The sequence below is a fragment of the Musa acuminata genome, unplaced genomic scaffold (genome assembly GCF_036884655.1).
Source record: "Musa acuminata AAA Group cultivar baxijiao unplaced genomic scaffold, Cavendish_Baxijiao_AAA HiC_scaffold_1139, whole genome shotgun sequence".
NCBI lineage: Eukaryota > Viridiplantae > Streptophyta > Magnoliopsida > Zingiberales > Musaceae > Musa > Musa acuminata.
In genome coordinates this window covers 1,332,068-1,356,841 of record NW_027021351.1, presented here as the reverse complement: position 1 = coordinate 1,356,841, position 24,774 = coordinate 1,332,068, and the positions used below count along the sequence as shown (strand labels likewise).

Below are 24,774 nucleotides of genomic sequence, written 5' to 3'. Positions count from 1 at the left end.
CTAAGGCTTAAATATAACTTTACGGAGATGAAAGCCACTCTCTCGATAATGATAATTTGAGGCTCGATCATAACTCAAAACACATTGCCCTACTTATATTTAAATCATCAAATCTTATGTTTGCTAGTTTAGTTTGTGAATCGAAGGAGAATTGACTACATATGTTTTCTTACACACATCGTAAATAGTTCGGATATTTTTTTTGACTTTTGTTATTATTGCGATTGTTTGCACTTGTTGGCTTTATTAGTAAATTCTCGCTGATTTAGATTATGCCGGTGAAGATTCTCAATAAAAAAATAAAAATAAAAATAATTTTTCTTCATCAGTGATAGGTAGCCGAAGCTGAAGCCATTGATGTCAGCGGGCGCCCGATAAGTGGGCCGGGCGAGCGTGTTCAACCGGGTGCAGCCCAGCCGGCCGCCTGATTCAGGCCGGGTCGAGCCCGAGTCAAGTCAATTTGGATCTTCGTTTCGATTGAACCAGATGAGAACGGCATCCTCAAATGCCCTAAATGCAGCGGTGAAACTGTCTCCCTTCCCTTCTCTTACTGTGACTGCGGCGTTTTCGTTGGCGAAAGACGGCGGCATCTTCCTCCGTCGAGCTCTCATCGCTGCGGCTTTTTCCTCGGAGAACGGTGGATGCTGCGGCTTCCTCTCCGCCAGCGAACGGTACAGCGTCCGGTATCTCTCTCTAATCCCTCCTTCGCCGTCGCACAATCCCTTCTCCTTCTCTTCACCCTCTCTTTACATCTTCCCCTTCCCTTTCCTACTCCCTGATAGTTACCCGCTACCCCTCCCAACAAGCAGTCTGCAGCATGTCATGAGCATTTACTTTAAAGAAATATCATGTCACTGTATGCAAGTTAAATACTGTTGTTAAGATAGACAGCAGGAGAAGTGATGCTTTCGGAGAGAGCAAAGAGGATCGGGGAAGTCTTAGAGACAAAAAAGCATGGAAAAGTTAGAAAAAGAGATAGCAGAGACAATAATCCGGTCACTGTGCAAAGAAAATCATAATCATTTGTCAATAGAATCATGCACAAGTCTGACTATTCCTCATGTGAAGCATTTTAATTAAAAATATACCTAAGATAATACTAATCTAACTAGGTTTCCCAAAAGAAACTATCTCAACAGCAACTATTTATTTTGATGAATTTTTTGGTTCATCAAACCTCTTAGTTTTCTTATTATGTTTACTGCATTGTAGTTTCCTTTTCCAGCACACCAGAACAACACAAAACCCCAAATGATACAAAGGACTCGACTCACCCTAAAGTACAAGTTGAGTAAACAACTAGAATTTGACTTGATTTCCAAACCCCAAAATAGACCCAAAATCTCAATGTATTTGGTTAGGTATAAACTTACACTTTTATGTCAGCATAGTATGTTCTCTGCCAAGTGCTGAAAGCAACTATCTTCGCTACTTGAGGCTTGCTCATACCTCAAAACACACAGGCCTGCTTACATTTGGATTGTCAAATCTTGTATTTGGTGGTTTTGTTGGTGATTGAAGTAGATTTTACTGGTAACAATTGAGAGATATTTTAATGCTCTTAATTTAACTACAGATATTTTCTTACACAGAGTTCAAAGATACAAAAGATCCGTATGGATGATTATAAATAGTTTGGGCATCATGGCTTTTGTTATTATTGTTGTCGTTTGCACTTGTTGGTTTTATTGGCATATTCTCACTGATTTGAACCAAATTCATCATAGGTCCAGAAAGATTATTGAATTTGAGCTACATTGGTTGTATATCTATCTATTTTTTAAATGTCATGAGATTCAAGTTAGATCATCTTAGTTCTATCTAACCTAAACATTGGGTGCTTGGTGCTCGCCTAATCACACGAGGCGAGGCCTGAGCGCCTTGCTGTGCACATCACGCAGGCGTTTTCACTCATGCGATGCTTAGGCGAGCACCAACTGGGCATTGGGCGGTCTAGTCGCACGCTCAAGTGGTGTTGCACCGAAATTGAACCTCAATTGGGTCCATTAAGACAAGAAATTTGATCCCCACCCTCGTGTGACTCATCTCCCTTGGAATGTTTCTTCCCCTCCTATTGGAGAGCCCTAGGCAACCTCAATTCCTACTCCCTATTGCGTGTAAGTGCAATGTCTAGGTTTAGCATCTCGATCCTTACATTTTAAAAAAATACATTGCCATCCCTATAATTACAAAAGTATAATATCTAAGTTTATTTACTCTAACGTTGTCAGTTTTACCAACGAAAATACAAAAATAAAAGGTTAAAAGGGAATTTAAATATTTCAGTTAGTGGTGGCGGATGACGTCGGTGGTTGTGCACGACGACGTCACTGAGGGCTGTGGGTGATTGTTGTGGATAAGGAGAGCGATAACGAGAGGTGATAGCCGCTTTGTATCTATATCGACGTCGATGCAGTTGTCGAGCGATGAAAGGATTGTCGATATTAATGTCGAAGGGTGCCTCTCGGCAACTGCGTTGATGTTGATGCTGAGCGGTGCCGCTCAACATTTGCATCAGTGGCCATCTCGTCGCACGACACTACATCGACGCAAATGCAAATGCAGAGCGGCCCTCACCTCTCGTTACTATTCTCCTCATCCATAACAATCACCCGTGACACCCAGCTGCGTTGTCGTCTAGCACCACCAACGCTGTTTGTCATCACAAACTGGAACGTTAAAATAATATTTTTTTCCCTTTGTTTTCGTATTTCCGTTAGTAAAACTGACCTCATCATGGTAAATGGGTCTAAATGTTTCATTTTCGTAATTTTAAGGATGTAAATGTAACCTTTTAAAGTGTAGGGACAGAGATGCTAAAGGTAGCTAACTACATGGGTTAATCTGTAATGAGTCCCTAATGCATAATATCTGGCCGTGCCTATACATATTGGAATACATGCTATTTTATTTAATCTTTTGATCCTTTATTAATTTCTTGTTGCTTGCCGCATAAGTCGGTTCTCAAATGGTTATGAACATCAAATAATATGCATACTGTAGTCATCAGATGGAACCATAGAGAATGCATGTATATATTCAATTTTGAGGCTAAGGGGTGCCATCATTAATGGGATTTGGAGAGGGCACTTTGGTACTGGAAGCTATTAGGAGCTGTCACTGTATCTTCATGCTCTGCTCATTACATCGAAGCTCTTAGTTCTTTTTTGTTGCGCATGGCTGTGGATTTCTTCATCCATAGATGTGATTTTATATTTTGCTGTGCTTATATTTTAATTTCCATTTTTTCTCATTTTCATTTCATTGCAATGAGATGGTAGATATGTGCCTTGGCAGAAACTGAGGTTTCATTTTTACATTGTTGAAACATTAGTCATTTTGGTATTCAAAATAATTTTATCTGACATTTCAAATTCCCTATGACATCAATTATCTTCTTTTGTTCTTGAACATTGGTACAGTTGTTGTAGTAGAAATACAGATCTGAGTAAAACTTGAACAAAACAAAATTAGGCAAGGCATTTCTAGGAAACTATTTTCAAGATAGATAATTTTCCCACTACAATGCAGATGGCTTCACAGAAATTCTCTCTAAGGATACAATGCCTATTACCTGAAATAATCAAGATTGCACTTCTTGATTACTTGAAGAATAAAAATTCAACTAGAAAATAAAGAGAAAGATAGAATTCAGTACTTTGTTTGCACTAGAATTTTCTTATTGCTTTACTTTTCAATATAGCGGAGTTTATTTAGACATTGAAAGGATGCTAAAACATCCTTTCAGTTATCCTAAAGAGTTATGACTTTTTGAACCATTACAGCACATTAAATGAGTTTTTAAACTGCAAGTAGTTTCCATAACTGTTCCCAACATTTCTTTCCCATTTATTTTTAGTAAATCCTTATACATAACAATCCCTGACTAATTTGCATAAGATAAAAAATATAAATCATAAAATTACAAATCGAAATCTGTAATAGGCATAAGTGTAAAATCTGGGATGTATATAGTGTATATCCATAAGTGGACTACCCTTAAACTTTGGACTAAATATAAGGAACCATATTCACAAAATATACGAGTTTTGAATTCTAAATTTGGCAAACCTTTTTTGGACTTTGCACTGAATCTTGACTTACCCAGTACTTGTAGGATCTTACTGGTATGATCCGTAAAAAGCAACCTCTTACTTCTCTATTGGCAAAGTTAGACTTATTAAGAGTGTCCACAATCATTGTAACTTGTACTGGAGGTCATAAAAAATAATCTTGACCAATATTTATCTAAATTTGCTTATCTTGATCGTAGTCTTGATATTGTGGTCAAACATGGTGCTTAGTGTTGAGGGGAATAAATGACGACATGACTCGGGCTGATGTCAGCTGACCCAGACGAAGCTCACGCCTCGATCAACCCGGCTGGACCTGGTCAAATGAACCAGACCACAGGCCGAGGCCCATTAACGACCGCTCAGGCTCGATCCCTCACGCCACGCCAACAGCGATGTCAGACGCCATCAGAGGTACGATCCTGCTCCCTGCGGGCAGGCACATCAGGTAACACTACACTTCCTTATAAATACCCTCGCGTTCTAACGGAGAGGTGAGACACAGAGGAAAACACCGCACCACCCCACATCATTGACTTGATCGTCGGAGGGGTCGGGCCGAGCTTCCGACCCGACCTGTGTGCAGGTACGAAGTCGGAGCTGTTTCTTCCCAACGCCGTAGAGTGGAAACCTTCCCCGCAGGACGCCCCCACGAGCTCCTATGTAAGTCGATCCCTGCAACCGGCTGCATCGGCAACCCCCGAGGGACTCCGAGCAAGATCCCCGCCATTCAGACCTGAACCGAGTTGCGACGGTCCCGAGGCCACGGCTCAAAAGTTGTTCACACCAACAGTTTGGCGCTGGAAGGAGGGCCGAATGCCTCGGGATCCTCAGACAGACCTCGACGAACTCCCCGCCGAGGGATCGTTCTTAACAGGGGCGCAAGCCGGGCGCCCCTCGCGTGACGGGCCATGGGTCGAGGACCTCGTCACGACCTCGGAACGCTATTGGCGTTTGTTCAATGACCCTGGTCTGCTTCCGCCCGAGGCCGCTCCGAGCGTGCCGTCACCCGTGTCATCCGAAGCCTTTAAGGACCTTGCCCTCCAGGTCCGAACCTTGGCGGGAATGGTGCAGACCGTCATCCCGCTCATTTCTCAATCAATGAACACGTCGACGGCCCGCCCTACGCGCCGAGTGGAGTCCTCTGCACCGGTTCACGTGACCACCTCGATACTCCTTGGTTCACCCCAGACCTGGGTGTTTCTCCTTGGAGATCAAGCAGGGGGAAACCCAACCGGCCGACCCGAGCATGAGGCGATATCTCCCGACTCAGCGGACTCCTTTCGGGCCCAACTGCGCCTTCTCAGTCAACGACTCGAAGAAGTGCGGAAGGAGGTCCATGCCTCAAAGGGAGAGCCAGGGGATGATGCACACCGGGGGTCGCCGTTCGCAGTTGAGATACGCAACCAACCGGTGCCCCCGAGCTTTCGACTCCCCTCCCTGGACGCCTACGATGGCACCACCGACCCTGCGGACCACGTGGCCGCCTTTCGGGCTCAGTTGGCACTATACGGAACTGCTGACGCTTTGATGTGCAGGGCGTTTCCCACAACCCTAAGGGGGCCAGCACGCACGTGGTACAGCGGTTTGAAGACCGACGAAATCGCTTCCTTCGACCAACTCGCTAAGGAGTTCGAACTCAACTTCCTGGCTGTGGCCCGACCGAAGCCGTCCGTCGCCCTCCTCCTTGGACTGAACCAAAAGGAGGACGAACCCCTCTCTCGTTTTGTGAGCTGATTCGCCACAGAAATCAGGGGCTTGTCAGAAGCTCACCCCTCTTTGTTGATGCAGGCATTCATGGCGGGTCTCCGTCCGTCCAGGTTTTTCTGGTCCCTCGTGGAGCGACTCCCCACCACAGTTTCAGAAATGCTCCAGCGAGCCAACCACTCTGTCGCGGCGGAAGCCTGGATGTCGGGGAGACACGAGGAACATAAAAGGCCTCGGACGGAGCCACTGCGAGGGCAGTTGCCCGGCCCGCTGAGGCGAAGGTCGGACCGGTCCGACCCCTCCGCGCCGAGGTCGCCACTCCCCGTTATGGGAGCGTCCCGAACGCAGATATTCCTCCAGATAAAGGAGAAGGGGCTGCTCCAGACCCCCAGTCCGATGAGGAGCCCACGGGAGCTCGCGGACAAGACGCGGTATTGCCGCTTTCACTGGCAAAACGAGCATGACACGGAAGAGTGCCGTGAGCTGAAGCGACAGATCGAGGAGATGATTCGGAGAGGTCACCTCGATCGCTATCTACGACAGGGTAAAGAGTTTTCCCCCCGGCCCGAGGGCCCCGTCGAAAGTCAGATTGACGTGATCACGGGCGGCCCGGCATCTGGGGGAAGTAGCATGTCCGGGCGGAAAGCATACGCCCGCGTTGCCGCAACCGAAGACCCTGGGCGCGGGTCCGAACCCGAGGTCACGTTTCCCCCCGAGAGGGACATGCGGCCCGAGCACGATGACGCGTTGGTGGTGGCCGCCAGAATCGCCAACGCCCAAGTAAGGAGGATCATGGTCGACACTGGAAGTTCGGCCGACGTCCTTTATCTAGACGCCTTCCAGAAACTCGGGCTCTCCTACGACGCCCGAAAGCCTATGAACTCAGCGCTCACCGGGTTCACCGGTGAATCAATTTCACCGCTGGGCGCGATCACCTTACCCTTAACCCTCGGGGAAGTGCCGAGGACGAAGACGGTGATGGCAACTTTCTTGGTGGTCAACCTCCCCATCGCTTACAACGCGATTCTGGGGCGCCCCACCCTTAACAAATTCAGGACGGTTATCTCCACCTACCACCGAACCTTGAAGTTCTCGACCCGAGCAGGGGTTGGAGTGGCCCGGGGGAGCCCCCGCGAGTCAAGGCAGTGTTACTTGACCGCGGTCTCCCTGCACAAAAGAAGGACGGCCGAACTGCCCCTCAAAGACCCCCGAGAAGCGAAAAAGCCGGCTCAGCACCCCGAGCCGATGGAGCCTACGGTGGATGTGCCAATATTTGAGGGACGTCCCGATCGGACGATCAAGCTCGGGTCAGAGCTTCCCGAGCAGGAACGAGACTAGCTTATCAATCTCCTCCAAGAGAATGCCGATATCTTCGCCTGGTCACCCACTGACATGCCAGTCGTCGACCCTGAGGTATCTCAGCATCGCTTGTGCGTCTCCCCCGACATGCGGCCAGTAAAGCAGAAGCCCCTGCGCCTCGCCCCCGAATGCTGGCAGGTCGTCCGAGAAGAGGTGGAACGACTTCTGGCGGCAGACTTCATTGAAGAAGCCAAATTCCCACGCTGGTTGTCCAATGTAGTCCTCGTGAAGAAACCTAATGGAAGCTGGAGAATGTGTGTTGACTACACCGATCTTAATCGTGCGTGTCTGAAGGATTGCTACCCCCTCCCGCGAATCGACCAGCTAGTCGACGCAACAGTCGGTCACGCCCGCCTTTCATTCATGGACGCCTTCTCCGGCTACAACCAGATCAGGATGGCGCCCGAAGACCAGCAGCACAATCGCCTTCCTCACCGACCGAGGGGTATACTTCTACAAGGTTATGCCATTCGGGCTGAAGAACGTTGGGGCTACGTATCAAAGGACTGTGAACAAAATGTTTGCTTACTAGATAGGGAGAAACATGAAGGTCTACGTCGACGATATGATTGTAAAAAGTCGCGCGGCGACGACTCACTTGTCCGACTTGGCCGAGACTTTCAACACGTTGCGAAGGTACAACATGCGACTCAACCCCGCCAAGTGCGCCTTCGGTGTTAACTCGGGCAAGTTCCTCGGGTTCATCATACATGAAAGGGGAATCGATGTGAACCCCGAAAAGATACCAGCGATTATCGACATGTAGGCCCCTCGGACAATCAAGGAAGTGCAGCGCCTGAACGGAAGGCTCGCCGCCATGTTAAGGTTCCTTTCTCGATTAGGCGACCGATGCCTCCCCTTCTTCCGGGCTCTGAAGGATCCCAAGGACTTCGCGTGGACGGTGGAATGCGAGAAGGCTCTCGCCCTTGTAAAGGAGCATCTGGCCTCCCTCCCTCGCCTCACTTCGGTGTCCCCTCAGGAAAAGCTGGGTGTCTACCTGGCCGCCTCTCAACATGCAGTAAGTTCTGTCCTGGTCAAGGAGGCCTCTGGAGAACAGCGACCGGTTTACTATACCGGCCATGTCCTTAGTGGGCCCGAGGAACAATACCCCCCGATCGAGAAGCTGGCGTTGGCGCTCGTACTGATCGCCCGGAAGCTGCGCCCCTACTTCCAAGCTCATCCGATCGAGGTAATCACCGACCAGCCGCTCCGTCAGGTTTTGTCTAAATTTGACCTAGCAGGTCGCCTCAAGTGGTCAGTGGAGCTCGGTGAGTTCGATATTTGGTACGTCCCGAGGACCGCCATCAAGGCGCAGGCGGTGGCCGACTTCATCTCAAAACTAACCCAGCCCGAGGGCGAGGAGCCAGGACGCGTGAAGACGGAATGGCTCCTCCGCGTGGACGGATCATCCGGTCGAAAAGGCGCGGGGATCGGGCTGGTGTTAGAAGCCCCCGATGGGCGCTCGTTCGAGCGCTCGCTCCGCTTCGGATTTAAGGCCACCAACAACGAAGCGAAGTACGAAGCGCTGCTGGTGGGGCTCAGACTAGCCGTGGAAATGCAGGTGGGTGACATACACGTCCTCACCGACTCGCAGCTGGTTGCCGAACAGCTCACCGGAGGGTATGCGGCACGGGACCCAACCATGTCGAGGTATCTGGTGGAGGTAAAAGCTCTTGCCGCCCATTTCTCCCGCTTCATATTGTCCAGGGTGCCGAGGCGCCAAAACGAACGGGCGGACACGCTGGCCAAGCTGGCCTCGAGGTCGGGTCCCGAGAGTGAGCTCGACGTGGAGGAACTCCCCACCCGAGCCATCGCGGTCGTAGCGGTGGCCGCTGCTGGCTCCCCAACGACATGGGTGCAGGAGATGTTAGACTTCAAACATCACGGGACGCTTCCTGATGACGAAGCCGCGGCTCGACGCCTACGCCGAACCCAAGCCTGGTATCGAGAAATCGGCGGACGGTTATACAGGAGATCGTATTCACGCCCCCTCCTGCGCTGCCTGGAGCTCGAAGAGGCTCAGTCAGTTCTTGCCGAGGTCCACGACGGGATTTGCGGTGAGCACATAGGTGGGCGCACCCTGGCATTCAAGACGCTTCGTCAAGGGTACTACTGGCCCACTATGTGTCGAGACGCGAGAGCATATGTGCAAATATGCGATGCCTGCCAGCTTCACGATCAGCTCTTTGTCCTTGTCGGGTCGGAGGCGAGCCTCCTCGGCAAGCGCTTCAGAAGCCGCTGTCGCCTCCGCCTTCGCCTCCTCCAACTTCTTGCTGAGGGTGCTCGCCTCCGTCTTCAACAGACGGAGCTCGGTCCGCTCTACCCTTACAAGTTTCTGGAGCTCCTTATTCGAAGTTTCGGAGGCCTGGAGCTCCGACTTGAGGTGAGCAACCTCCGCCTCCGAATCCGCCGCTCGCTTCTCAACGGGCGCCACGACTTCCGGGCCCGCCCCGGCACAGACCTCCTCCACCTGGCAACGCTGTTCGGCATTGCGGCCGATTAGGCCCCCGATGATCCGGCCAGCGTCATGCACCCGATCCATCAGGGCCGTCGCGTAGTGAAGGCCTTGCAACGAGGAGGACAGGTTAGGAGAAACACCGTCGGATGTATAGCTAGAAATAGCAGGCGCAATACTTACCAATGTCAGGGACTTGGCCGACTTGCCATGCAAAGCCTCCGAGGGCAGGGTATATATGTCCCGAGCCATGTCGGGATGAAGCGTACCCCGGAGGAAGGCCGCGGAGGAATCCCCTCCAGCCCACACCTTGTCCCCCCGGGACATGCCCCCCCAACGAGCGACCAGGGGGTCACTTGCCTCCCCCGTCAGGATCTCGCCCACCAACCGCGATAGAAACGGCTCGTCGTCGCCCGTAGGTAGTCGGCACAGATCGCGCACGGAGGGAGGGCGCGAGTCCTTCCCTGTCGCCTCCCGACTGGGTCCCGTCGCGCCTCGATTAGGACCCGCCTCAGCTCCCGTAGAGACAGAGAGCTTGGCCTTCTTCCGAGGACGCCCGACCTCGACCTCCAACGGGGCGTCTTTCGAGCCGGGCTTCGGGTCGGTTGATGGGCGTGGAGAAGAAGCGGGCGACGCTCGACCTCCCAGAAGGGATCGAAGATTCACCATTTCAAAAAGTAGGTCAAAAGTTAGAACTAGGGGCGAGCCACGGAATACCCGGACCGGGCGCTATTAACATACCCCAAGGCGTCGGACTAAGACCAGCCTCGGCTAGCCACCGCTCGGTCATATTCCGGATGGCCTGGGAGCTGGGGAGAACCTCCCCGAGCCTCCCCAGATCCCGGGGTTCTTCGTCGCTCAGGCTCGGGCCGGTGTTATCAATCACCCTCGCGGACCATCGGACTCCAAAACCCCAATCCCTTGCACAACTAACATAGAAAAACCTCCCCTTCCATCCTTTGTTGCTGGAAGGGGCCCCCCCGACTCGAAAGCCCGCTCGGGCAGACAGGAAGTAACCCCCCAGCCCTTTGGAAAGACAGTAGCAGGACATAAACAGATTGAGTGTGGGGGTGATGTTGGCGTAGTGGCATTCCCCTAGGAACACCACTAGGTAGCGCAAAGAGTTTGGCGCCACCTGGGATGGCGAGATCCGCCAGAGAGAGATACAGGAGACAATGAGGGGGTGAAGGGGAAAGCGCAGACCCGCCTCCAGGGCGTCTAGGGTTAACGCAAAACCCTTCGGAACCGGGTCGTAGGCCCGTTGTCCCGGTTCAGGGGCGCTGAGGATATAGTCCTCCGGGATACTATAACGTTCCCGGAGTCCCCTCAGCGATGACCCGCTCACGGTGGAGTCCAGGTCGTGCGGCCACATCAAGGTCTCAAGGGCCCGCGCCGCTTCCCCATCGGAGGATTGAATGGGGGACGGTGGGGGGCATCTCTCCCTAGCTCCATGGGAAGAAGAAGAAGGGGAAGAAGAGGAGGTCATCCTCACTGACCTTAACGGGAAACAGGTAGGGGCTACTTGGGGAAGTGAGGCGACGCTGGAGGCGAGGAAAATGATTGGAAAGGGGATGGCAAGACCCGAAGAAGACTCAGCAGCGAGAGAAGGGAACGAAGTCGGGCGCGCGCTACTTAAAGGAAGGATCCCGCCAGAACCAGCGCCCCTTCGCCTCCCGAGAGTGGGTGACAGCCCACTCACGTATGCACCTATCCGCCATGTCACGTCAGCGAGGCCAAAGGACGTCCCGCCATAATGAAGGCCTGACGCGGCGACTCAGGGGCAAGCTAAGCAAACGGCAGACCCCTGGCGCCTTGATTTCGACGCCTAAGAGCGTGTTGCAGACGCAAAGAGCTCCCCTCCAATGACACAACAGGGCACAGATGTTCTCGGTCCTCGTCGTTGCTAAATTCGCGTGGAGGGACTACGACGCAAGTAGCTCCTTGGCTCCATGTCGCCCGAGAACACACCTGCGCGGCCAGCTCGCCTGCGTCGTGCTCCTCGGCTTCATGCCCCCCGAGAACACACCTGAGTGGCCAGCCCGCCCGCGTCATGCTCCTCGGCTGCATGTCGCCCGAGAACACACCTGCGCGGCTAGCCCACCTGCGTCGTGCTCCTCGGCTTCATGCCCGCCGAGAACACACCGGAGTGGCCAGCCCACTCGCGTTGTGCTCCTCGGCTGCATGTCGCCCGAGAACACACCTGCGCGGCTAGCCCGCTTGCGTCGTGCTCCTCGGCTTCATGCCCCCCGAGAAAACACCTGAGCGGCCAGCCTGCCTGCGTTGTGCTCCTCGGCTTCATGCCCCCCGAGAACACACTTGAGCGGCCAGCCCGCCCGCGTCGTGCTCCTCGGTTGCATGTCGCCCGAGAACACACCTGAGCTTTGCTCCTCGGCCGTACACTACCCAGGGTCACCGCTGCACACCCAGCTCTTCTTAGCTGCTAAACGCCACGACGAACCGGCAAACGCCCGGCTAGGACAGTCTCTCGAAACCGAAGCCACGCCTCGGACCCCCCAGCAACAGCCGACGCATGACTTCCTTCGAGGGGGGGGGGGGAATATGATGAGGGTAATAAATGACGACATGACTCGGGCTGACGTCAGCTGACCCAGACGAAGCTCACGCCTCGATCAACCCGGTTGGACCTCGTCAAACAAACCAGAACACAGGCCAAGGCCCATTAATGACCTCTCAGGCTCGATCCCTCATGCCACGCCAACAACGATGTCAGACGCCATCAGAGGTACGATCCTGCTCCCTACGGGCAGGCACATCAGGTAACACTAAACTTTCCTATAAATACCCTCGCGTTCTAAAGGAGAGGGGAGACACAGAGGAAAACACCGCACCACCCCACATCATTGACTTGATCGTCGGAGGGGTCGGGCCGAGCTTCCGACCCGACCTGTGTGCAGGTACGAAGACGGAGCTGTTTCTTCCCAACGTCGCAGAGTGGAACCCTTCCCCGCAGGACGCCCCCACGAGCTCCTATGTAAGTCGATCCCCGTCATTCGGACCTGAACCGAGCTGCGACGGCCCCGAGGCCATGGCTCAAAAGTTGTTCACACCAACACTCAGTATTCTAAATTTTGTTATATTACGACATTTCCAATGAGTGTATTTAGTGGCAAGTGACAATTAATTTCCAGCTCTCGGATATGAGTTGGTTTAGAACTGACCTAATAATGTAAATTTTATCAATCTCAAATGTTCAATGATGCAAAAATGCATGCATATCATATATGCGCATTTACTTTAAAGAAATAAGAAGTTGCAAAATGCAAGTTAAATACTGTTGTTAAGCTAGACAGCAAAAGTGCTGCTTTTAGATAGAGCAAAGAGAACTGGGGAAGTCTTAATAAAATAAAACGCATGGAAAAGATAGAACAAGAGATAGCAGAGGCAATAATTGGGTCACTGGCCAGAGAAAACTATAATTATTTGTTAATAGAATCATGCACTAGTCTGACTATTCCTCATGTGAAGCATTATAATTCAAAATATATCTAAGTAGTGCTAATCTGACCAGGTTTCCCAAAAGAAGCTCTCTCAACAGCAACTGCTTATTTTGATGAAGTGTTTGGTTCATCAAACCTCTTAGTTTTCTTATAATGTCTACTACATTGTCTTTACAGTCCACACCGGAAAATTTCAACACAAAACCCGAAATGATCCAAAGGACCTGACTCACACTAAGGTACAAGTTGAGTAAACAACTAGAATTTGATGTGATCTCCAAACCCCAAAATAGACCCAAAATCTCAATGTATTTGGTTAGGTATAACCTTACACCTTTATGCCAACATAGCGTGTTCTCTGCTGTCGTGCTGAAAGCAAACTATCTTCACTACTTGAGGCTTGTTCGTGCCTCAAAACACAGAGGCCTGCTTACATTTGAATTGTCAAATCTTGTATTTGCTGCTTTAGTTGGTGATTTGAAGTGGACTTTACTGGTAACAATAGAAAGAGATTTGAATGCTCTTAATTTAACTACAGATATTTTCTTACACAGAGTTCAATGATGCAAAAGATCCATATGGCTGATCGTGAATAGTTTGGACATCATGGCTTTTGTTATTATTGTGGTTGTTTGCACTTGCTGGTTTTATTGGCAACTCACTGATCTAGGCTTTTTTTCTTCATTAATGATATGTAGCTGAGGCTACATATAATGTTTTTTACTGTAGTTGAAGTTGTTTACATGAGCATCTTTCTCATAAATTAAGTTCCTTTATCAGCATAGAGCCAAATAAACTGTAGCATTTCTTGATTGAGGCAGTTTTGTTATCTCTTTATTCATTTTTCAGAAAATTTATTGCCTTTCTCTGGTCTTCCAGCTATGTTGTTTTCTTTTGTCAAATTGCACATCTTCATCAGCAATGCCTTTTTTAGCATGTTGAACCTCACAAATTACTGTTATTGATTAATTAAACAGTGTCTTTTCTACTTACCGGTTTTGCTAGACTTATAACTAGATCATCTCTTGGCATTCTTGATGAAATGGATCAATTACTCTGGAAGTGCTGATTTGAAATGTTTCAGGTTTTAGTTGTAGGACATTAGTCAATCTAGGTCATCTCTTGGGCATTCTTGATTAAATGGATCAGTTACTCTGGAAGTGCTGATTTGAAATGTTCCAGGTTTTAGTTGTAGGACATTAGTGAATCTGATGTTAGAGAAAACATTATTCATCTTCCAGTTATTCTGAATTCTGTGGTACCCTTTGCAAGTCATTGATGTTCAACCTATTAGTATAAACATGAGTATACTCTTATGCAGAATATTTGATGAAAATACATTTGATATGGTTTTTCAATTGCTACTGGGATATAGGACGCTTGGTAGTGTCTAAACCCACCAACTACAATAAAAAAATAAATGGAATTTAGTGTCAGTGTGCAGGTGTTATTTGAAGCCATTATTTCAGTGGTGGAGAATTGCTTGGATGTGAGCATGAGAATGAGTAACTAATCATAGGTACTCTTTATCAACTCGCAAACACCAGTTAGAGACTTATCTATGAAAGAAATGGCTGATTGGAATTGAATGCATGTGGATTAACATGAGTGGTAGAGGAATGTTGTCTGAGACAGATGATTAGTTGAAAGTTTTCACCATCCTTGATTTGAGGCAGAGGAGGAATTTGGATTGGACAGGGCAGAAATAAGACTTACTTTTCTTGTATTTTTCTGCAAACAGTACGTGATACTGCCTCAAAAGACAATGTTTTTGGTGCAGAAGAGGCTATTTTGCCTTCTCTCATGTAACAAGTCCACCATCCATCTTTCCTCGTATCAACTCTGCGGTCTGTTTAGCTTTTCCACTGCCGAAGACCACAGTTCAAATCATAGATCCAAATTTATGTTGGTCGACCCCCTTCAGTCATGTGAACTTTCCTCAAAAGAGGCTGCGAAAATGGCCAAGGATCGCATCTGTGAAAAAAAACTTCCAAGTTCAAGTCCTTCCATTGAGTTCTTTAAGCAGAGCGGTTGGAGTGATGCACAAGTCATGAAGCTTACCCGGAGGCAACCCAAGTTGATATTTGCTAACGTAGAGACTGTCCTGAAGCCCAGGATGAGATCTTTGCAGGACATGGGATTTTCTGACACTGAAATAATTCAGCTGGTTTTTTCATGTCCGACTCTGCTCTATTTCCGTGATATCCAACCAACGATCAACTTCTGGAGGTCACTTCTTGGTTCTAATGAGAGGTTTCTGAAAGCCTGCAAGAGGAACTTGTTTATTCTTACTTCTAGCTTGGCTCGGAATATAGAACCCAGTATATCTCTCTTGAGGGAACATGGCATCAGTGACGAGCGCATCGCGCATATGGTGGTGACAATGCCGGGCTATTTTGGTAGAATAGACAAATTAAAGGAAGTTATCAAATATATTGAGGAATTGGGTGTCCCACGTGATTCTGGAGTATACACTTATGCACTTCATGTGGTCGTTAATGTGAGCAGGTCCAAGTTTGATGCTATGTCGGTAACTCTGATGAGCTTTGGGTGGTCCCAGCCTGACATCAATGCTTTATTCAGGAAGTGCCCAAACATTTGGTCATTCTCGAAGAAGAACATATGTGACAAGATGACATTCCTGACGAAGGAAGCTGGTTGTGAGCTGACATGTATCAGTCGCTATCCGATGCTTCTGAAGTATAGCTTGGAGAAGAGGTTGAGACCTCGATATGAAGTTCTGAAGTTTCTTAATCAGAATAAATTGCTGGATAGAGAACATAACCTGCCATCTGTCATGATACCAAACGAAGAGAAGTTCAGAAAGAAATTCCTTTTCCTGCTCCGCAAGGAGAAATTTATTGCTGAATATGATTCCTATGTTGTTGCTGTGCAGGGAAAGCACCATGTTGTTGCCGATAACTTGGATTGCTAGTGCTGACTGCAAATTAATCATTTTACATTTGTGACAATTTAAATTCTCCAAGAGTTTCTTGGAGTATAACTTCCATGTTGATTTGGTGATTCTTCTATTTGGTTTTTCTGCAACAAAAGGTACTGATTCTTTTATGCTGATGTCTCAGAAATAGGAGTGGGGGGAAGTCAATTACTTTGGAAAGGTAACCAAATTATCAAGCTTTTTGTGTTCTGTTTCTACCATATTTAGCTAATTCTGCCAACCGATCGATCAGTGTCCACTTGGCCTCGGTCATGTTAATTGGTGTGAAGGCATATTGTTAACTGTGCTGTCATATTTAGATGATTGTGATCTAATTTAATAAGGACACACCTTACTTTTAAGGGGGAGACATCTCAAAGAATTATGTAGGAGCCGCTTGGACGGAACATACTTCCAAGGAAATAACATATTTGTTCTGGAAATAACATATCCAGTCTCACACATTAAGTGGAATTAGATTATGTGTTTTGACTTTGCTTGTGCCTTCAAATAGACCCAACATGGCTCTCGTGTTTAGCTTTAGTTTCAGTTAACTATTAACGTCAGATGAAGTGTTTTTTGTTTTTTTTATAATGTAATGTTGTATTATCATTTTAGTGTCTTAAAAATAAGGAACAGTATCATTATTTTTTTAGTAATATGTTTAGTTGATAAAATTTTAATTTAACGAAAGATTTTAAGAGGAAAGATTTAAATGAATAGACAGAGAAGATTGTTGGATGATTGTGGAGCGACTACCGATTATAAGCGGGCAATGATGTTGCAGAGTATAAATTTTTTTTCAAAAATATTTATTTCTTATTTTGAAGAAATTTTTCTTGTAATTACTATTTTGGTGTCTTCAAAATAAAGAATAGTATCATTAGTTTTTTTCGTAACATGCTTAGTTACTAAAATTTTAATCTAATAAAAGATTCTAAAACGAAGGACTCGTAATAGTGGACAAAGAATGTTGGATGATTTTGGGGGCAACTATTGATTATAAATTGATAATGAGGTTGAAGAGCGTAAAATTCTTTTCAAAAGGTATGAAAAGACATAAAAGATATCGGAGCTCGCATTTTTGTGAATCCTTCCTTTAAGAAAACAAATGGAGCTCACATTTTTTTGCATTAGTTTTTGAACCAAATTAGTTCTAGAAAATTTGTTGCTTATGTCCTCACTTATTTTTCAACAAGTTTCATGTTATGCATTAATAGACAGTTGAATGGATGATAATGCCATACATCATTAAGTTATTCACACTCATTAAAAACTTTACGATAACATAATTATGTATTTAAGTTATCCATAAGTCACTCACAATCACTTTCTCTTCTCTTATGTTTATCATGATGGACAAGTATGATTTATTTGTTTCATGACATAATTATTTATTTCAAAAATAAGAAAAAGAAAAATGGCTAACACAAGATTTTACCTTGAGAGAGGATTATGATCACATTAGGATGTGGTTCATGATCATCTGGTAGGTGTATTAGTAATCGTGCATCACATGAGCAATCACATCAAATGATCATGAATCATATCCTAATGTGATCAAGCCCGAGCTAGTGAGCTTAATCACTTACATCAAGATCTATTTGTGTAGCAGCGTATCTCTATGCCTTGCGATTGTCCATCTCATCGTTGTCAGTTCCGTTGGCATCTCAACGTATCTTCATGCATCGTGATCGTCTGTCTCGGCCTCGTGGGTTCCACTTTTTCCTCTACGCTCCCGTTGTGCTTTCTCGTGTAATCACAACAGAATCACAGGCATGCAGACCTAATAATAAATGAGAAAAATAGAGACTCATAGGTTTCAATAATAATAATAATAATGATCACATCACACACATATATCACATCACACGGTTCATGATCATCTATCCACATTATACATCACATATACATATCATTATATAGGACCACTAGATAAATAATAATAGTTAATTAAACTTTTTGATTAACTATTTTTTTAAATTCGAGACAAGTAGAGAATTTTTTGAATTGGGAGGGGTATTTAGGTAATTTGGATAGAAAGCTCAAACCTTGAAATTTCTAAAATTTTGAGGGGCAAAATTATCCTTTTGCCCAGAAAACCCTAACCCTTGCACGTAAGTGGCCAGGTCGAGAGCTCCCTTGGGAGCTCTCAACCAAGGCTGCAAGCAACCTTTGGCCAACTTGTAAGCAGCCTTTGACCAACCTACAAGTCCAGCAACTATTGCCGCCCTCTCTCGCGGTTGGCGTCAATGATTTTGGCATTAAAAGGTTTTCTAAAACACAACACACGCAATTCAAAACCAAATTTTCACACGAACAATCTAGCTTTGATACCACTATAGGGAAATCTAGGGGTGACATCACATGCGTAGAGAAAGAACAAAAATAAAAAAATTCAGATTTTCATAAAAATATTTTATCATTGTGCGAAGATTGGTATGCAAAAACCCACGAAACTGAAAATTGTATGTAAGATAATTATGTTACATAGGGAGATCGTATATCTTTGAATTCCTATAGATCTGTGGGATAGGATGAAGGAGGTCAAGAGCCCTCATCTCTAGCAATGATCCACACGGTATGGGTTATGAAGATGCTCCTTAAATCGTTACCTAAATCTCCACACCTGCTGGCTGAGGAGTAAAAGGGGAGAGGAGAATAGGAGGTGGCAACCAAGAAGACCCAACCTATGACCCTTTGGTTCTCTCCTATTTATAGAGGCCTCCTATCAACTTAACCTTATGGATCCTACCATATTGGGTATTGGATCTCTATCTAATTACCCAAGCTCTTAAATTAGTGGGTCTCTACTCAATAATCTCTTATTAGCTCTTATTATATCTCATCTATAAGATCCAATAATTCATGAGCTTAATGGATATCCAATAAGATAGGGGCTCCAGTAGATATCTCATATTCGAACCTCTACTCATCGTAGTACATACTATATGTTTGTGACCCTCTAGGCCCAATATCGAGCTGGTCGTGAGTCATACCTATCAAAACTCCTTCTGGCTCAATGAATTATTATCTTCATAATAATTCACTCGACTCATCGACTATGGACATACTAGGACACTACGCTGTAGTCCCTAAATGATACATTTGTATCCAATCCTTTGGACATATCTATCCTTAGTTATCATGTTCCTATAGTCCCTCATCTATCTAATATCCCAAAGATCGTATACCGAGCATGATGCTATCAGGCCCATACGATTTTTGCTCGAGTCTCGCTCTAATCGGATTCTCCCGGAGAACTATTTCTCTCTCAATTTGAATAACTTTGGCTAAGGATTTATCTAAGCAAGAACACATTAGATATTCCTCTCATTATACCGAGAGTGGATGATCCTCTATCGACACTCAATAGCCCTCGTAAGGTTGGCCGCCACTTTCGATGACCAGTTGTGCTAGATCTAAAAATTTCAAACCTATAAGTTTGGTATCAAAGAGGGGAGTACTCACAATATATTTATATAACAAACAATATAAAGTGAGAAATTACCATAATCATGATAAGCAAAAAGAGTGCATGTCATGTCACACGTGCCATTACTCACGGATTGCCTTGTAGGGCACCTATAACTTGTAATCTGCTAGTCATAAGTACCCTGCAAGCCAATTATATGAGTGATGACACGTGTGATATGACATATGATCTTTTTGCTTATTATTATATTTTATATTTTATCACTTTATATTGCTAGTTGCATGAATATATATATTGTGATGTCCATTGATCTGTGTAATGGGAAACAGATCATGATGAGATCATGATAATGAGACTGATTCACCTTTAAACGCAGACCCTAAATAATCTCAGTCATAGGTTACTCGAGAGGAACATCGAGATAATCGGACAGACTGGTGTACTATATATTCGCCCATATGATGGAGACAGCTTATCTCATAGCTGCTCGTGTATGGACACTAGGGATATAGTGCATGTGCTAATTGGAGAATGAGTTCACTGATTGATCCGCTCACGGAATGCTAGATGGTAGATGATTCATTATTGTCAGACAGCGATATAGTGCAGGTGCTCATTGGAGAACTTTGAAATTTGAGACATGTAGGGAATTTCTAAATTATAAGGGGTATTTAGGTAGTTTGGATAGAAAGGTCAAACCTAAAAATTTCTAAAATTTCGAGGGCCTAAATTATCCTTTTACCCAAAAAAACCCTAACCCCTTTTCCCCATGCTTGTTGCATTGCGGCCGTCGCCACCCGCCGACGATCGCCTCTACGGGGGTGGTCGTCGCCCTTTCCCGCGGGCATAGTGCAGGCAAGAGTGCCCGTGCGAGTGGTGTCGCACCTTTGCGAGCGAGTGCTGCTGCGTGCGTTGTGCCCACCGGCTGCCTGCGACCCCTACACACAAGTGACCAGGTTAAGAGCTCCCTTGGAAGCTCTCGGCCAAGGCTGCAAGCAACCTTTGGCCAACCTACAAGCAGCCTTTGGCCAACCTGCAAGTCCAACAACTATTGCTGCCCTCTCTCGCCTTTGCCGTCAATAATTTTGACATCAAAAGCTTTTCTAAAACACAACACATGTAATTCAAAACCAATCTTTCGCATGAATAATCTAGCTCTAATACCATTGTAGGGAAATCTAGGGGTGACATCATATGCATAGCGAAAGAACATAAATAAAGAATTTCAGATTTTCACAAAAATGTTTCATCGTTGTACGAAGATTGGTATGCAAAAACTCGCAGAACTGAAAATTGTACGTAAGATAATTGTGTTACTTAGGGAGATTGTATATCCCTGAATTTCTATAGATCTATGGGAGAGGATGAAGGAGGTCAAGCGCCCTCCTCTCCAGTAATGATCCACACGGTAGGGTTGTGAAGACGCTCACTGAATCATTGCCCAAATCTCCACACCTGCTGGCTGGGGAGGAGAAGGGGAGTGGAGAATACGAGGTGGTAGCTAAGAAGGCCCAACCTATGGCCCATTGGTTCTCTCCTAGTTATAGAGGCCTCCTATCAACTTATCCATAATAGATCCTACCATATTGGGTATTGGATCTTCATCCAATTACCTAAGACTCTTAGATTAGTGGGTCTCTTATTAGCTCTTATTGGATCTCATCTATAAGATCCAATAATTCATGGGCTTAATGGATATCCAATAAAATAAGGACTTTAGTAGATATCTCATATTCGAACCTCTACACGTCGCAGTACCTACCATACGTGTGTGACCCTCTAGGCCCAATATCAAGCTGGTCGTGAGTTATACTTATTAAAACTCCTTTTGGCCCAATGAATTATTATCTTTATAATAATTCACTCGACTCATTGACTACGAATATACTAGGATACTACGTCGTAGTCCCCAAACGATACATTTGTATCCAATCCTTTGGGCCTATCTGTCTTCAGTTACCGTATTCCTATAGTCCCTCATCTATTTAATATCCCAAAGATCGTATACCGAGCATGGTGATATCAGGCCCATATGATTTCTGTTTGAGTCTCGCTCTAATCGGATTCTCCCGGAGAACTATTTTTCTCTCAATCTAAATGACCTTGGCTAAGGATTTGTCTAAGAAAGAACACACGAGATATTCCTCTCATTATACCAAGAGTGGATGATCCTCTATCGACACTTAATAGCCCTCGTAAGGTTGGCTGCCACTTCCGATAACCGGTTGTGCTAGATCTAAAAATTTTAAACCTATAAGTCTAGTATCAAATAGTAGAGCACTTACAATATATTTATACAACAAATAATATAAAGTGAGAAATTGCCATAATAATGATAAGAAAAAAAAGTGCATGTCATATCACACGTGTCATCACTCACGTGTTTGGCTTGTAGGGCATCTATAACTTACATCTGCTAGTCAAAGGTGCCCTACAAGCCAATCATATGAGTGATGGCACGTGTGATATGACACACGATCTTTTTGCTTATTATTATATTTTATATTTTATTACTTTATATTGCTAGTTGCATGAATATATATATTATAATGTCTATGGATCTATACAATGGGAATCGGATCATGATGAGATCATGATAATGAGACCGATTCACCTTAAAACACAGACCCTAAATAATCGTAGTCATAGGTTACTCGAGAGGGACATCGAGATAACTGGACAGACTGATGTACTATATATCCGTCCATATGATGGAGGCAGCTCGTCTCATAGCTACTCGTGTGTGGACACTAGGGATATAGTGCAGGTGCTCATTGGAGAATGAGTTCACTAATTGATCCGCTCACGGAATATTAGATGGCAGATGATGCTTTGTTGTTAGACAATGATTCCATAGTCCTAGTAGTGTATTTGGTCCTTAGACTTGAGACACCAATGATGTCCTATATGAGTACAACATTTTTTGATACCAGAGTTATAGGTCTGGAAGTTTCAGATCCAGCACAGCTAGTCATTGGGAGTGGTAGCCAATCTTACGAGGGCTATTGAGTATCAATAGAGGATCATACGCACTCGGTGTCATGAGAGGAATATCCCATGTGTTCTTGTTCAAACAAATCCCTAACTAGAGTCATTCGGATTGAGAGAGAAAGAGTTCTCCGGGAGAATCTGATTAAAGCAAAACTCGAGTAGAAACTATATGGGCCTGAGAGTACTATGCCCGGTATATGGTTTCTGGTGTATTAGATGGATGAGAGACTATAAATATATGGTAATTGAGGACAGACGAGTCTAATGGATTGGATTCCCTTGTATCATCTTGTCATGGACTTAGTTGGTTTTACCTAAGTCATGTGACACCCTTGTTTGTTCGTCCACAAAGGTCAACATCTTCAAAATCTCATATTGTCCCTTAGAACCTATAAAAGAGAAAACATGTTAGAGAAAATGTCTCACTTGGGATCCACAAGTAATCATTTCAGGAAACACTTCATAACCAATGCAAATTACAAGAAACTTCACAAGCTCTGAATAGTTACACAACAAAGGATCAAAAATAGTCTACTACAGACCGAAATCTCCCACAAGTGTTCATATGACAACCTTTATTTATAAGACTAAAATGACCTCCAAATCTAACTAAATTAGGGTTGTTAAGCCTTTGACCGTCCCTCTACATGTTGTGTAAAGTATGAATAAACTAAAAGACATGGACATACATGAGCATTACATTAAACACCCTATTTACAGTTTTGACCGTGACATTCTTCCTCACTTATTCCTTCGACGTCCTCATCGAAGCCTTTGCTGATGCTAACACTTCCTTCCCTTTGCCGAGTCTTTAATCTTCTACTCCAGCTGCAATATGCCTCTTAGCTCCCAGTTGCTCTCCGCCAATGTTGTTAAGTAGTCGAATTTTTGATCCGCCATGCTGCTTCAACTCGCTAGTGACTCTAACTCTAGTGTGGGGTTGGCTAAGTTGTGTTGATCCCTATTGGTTCCTACGGATCTTTCAGTTGAAGGAAAAGACCATCCTTAATATGTGCTAGTCTCTCAATTGCCTCATGTCACTTGAACTAGGTGGATGCTTATTGGAGCTTTAATGAGCATCACCTCGTAAACTTGTGAAGTTTTTGGGTCTTTCCACCATAAAATTTACCCATTAACTCTTCTTTCACTTAGTTGTCACTTCTAAGTAGGTTCGTATCACTTCCACTTTCGATTAACATTTCGTTGGGAAATGAAGCGGACAATCTACTCTCAATAGCACTGATAACCATTGGTGAGGATTTAACAACTATTGTTTTCCATTTGGTTTCTTCGAAGGGTCTTTGAACATGTGCAAAGCTCCTCTGCTAAACAGATAAGAGAATTGGGGTACTTGGTTTCACCCATTCTCTTAAGAGTTGAGAAGGCAAATGTTACTTAACTTCGCTTGCCTCTTCGAGGGTTGTACTTTATGCATCGAGCTGGTTACTGGCCTTCGCCTGCTCTTTGCTCACACTTCTAAAGCACTTGAAGTGTTTGCACTCCTTGCATCGAGTTAGTTACTATGATTCACCTTCTCAATGCCATCTAACTTCTGGAATGCAGGAAGTTTTCACCCCAACTTGGAGTAAGTCTCTAATAGTTTTGGTCACCTTTGGGATTGTATCATCTTCTCCATCAACCTTGTTGCATACTCTACTGAGTAGCAAAGGTACATCACTACTTGCTGCCTACTTTGTTCCTTGGTCATGCACTCTTGCATCGACCTGAAGTCCTTCACTTTTGGCTATCTTGATGAGAAGCTCGTTGATATCGGTCTTAGGAAGTTCCATGGCCTCTACCCTTTAGCCTTGTCTCAATACTTTGAGTTTGCCTCTGTATTCTCAACCTCCTTGACCCCTTTCATGACCAATCGATCTCCTCTCATGAGAGAAAGGGATTGATGACTCCACGCAAGTTCCGCCTCTGCGGTACCATAGAGTTGTTATGCCGATGGCCCTACTATCCGTCGCCTCACACCTGCGTCTCTTTCTTCACAATCAGTAGATCTACCTCCGTGGCACTATGGCACACCTCCGAGTCCACCTCCATTCTAACCGTTGCTTGGTTTTGGATAGCTAAGTCCCTCTGGACTTATCATCGCTTCCTCGCCCCTTTCGACCCCCTACTTCAACACCTTTGTATTCTCCAAGCAGTTCCTCTTAGTCGATGGAAAGACAGACTACAACTACCATGTATGGCCTTTGCCATCATGTTGTAAGGTTCGCACATATTTTGTTCTCCTTAGTTTCCTTGGTAGTAACGTTTGCTTACTCGGCCTTGTCGTCTGACTCACCGGGCTCTCTTAAGTGAATACGAGCTCTAGAGCAGTCCAACTCTCCAACCGCTCTAATCATACC

At 45.8% G+C, this 24,774-nt stretch overlaps 2 protein-coding genes across 7 annotated transcripts; both read left to right on the top strand.

The window, feature by feature from the left end:
• The first annotated feature begins 521 nt into the window (after positions 1-521).
• Positions 522-16,068, top strand: LOC135671524 (transcription termination factor MTERF5, chloroplastic-like). 6 transcript variants are annotated; one of them, XM_065179722.1, is made up of 2 exons: positions 522-683; positions 14,497-16,068. In XM_065179722.1, the coding sequence occupies exon 2, from the start codon at positions 14,818-14,820 to the stop codon at positions 15,985-15,987; it is 1,170 nt and encodes a 389-aa protein (XP_065035794.1). In that variant the 5' UTR covers positions 522-683; positions 14,497-14,817; the 3' UTR covers positions 15,988-16,068. The 6 variants fall into 6 exon arrangements, with proteins under 6 accessions (XP_065035794.1, XP_065035793.1, XP_065035792.1 ...); XM_065179721.1 differs by having other exon boundaries at positions 14,490-16,068; XM_065179720.1 differs by having other exon boundaries at positions 14,484-16,068.
• On the top strand, positions 5,871-7,118 carry LOC135671391 (uncharacterized). The gene has a single exon (XM_065179494.1). It carries the CDS (start codon positions 5,871-5,873, stop codon positions 7,116-7,118), a length of 1,248 nt encoding a protein of 415 aa, XP_065035566.1.
• Positions 16,069-24,774: the final 8,706 nt, after the last annotated feature.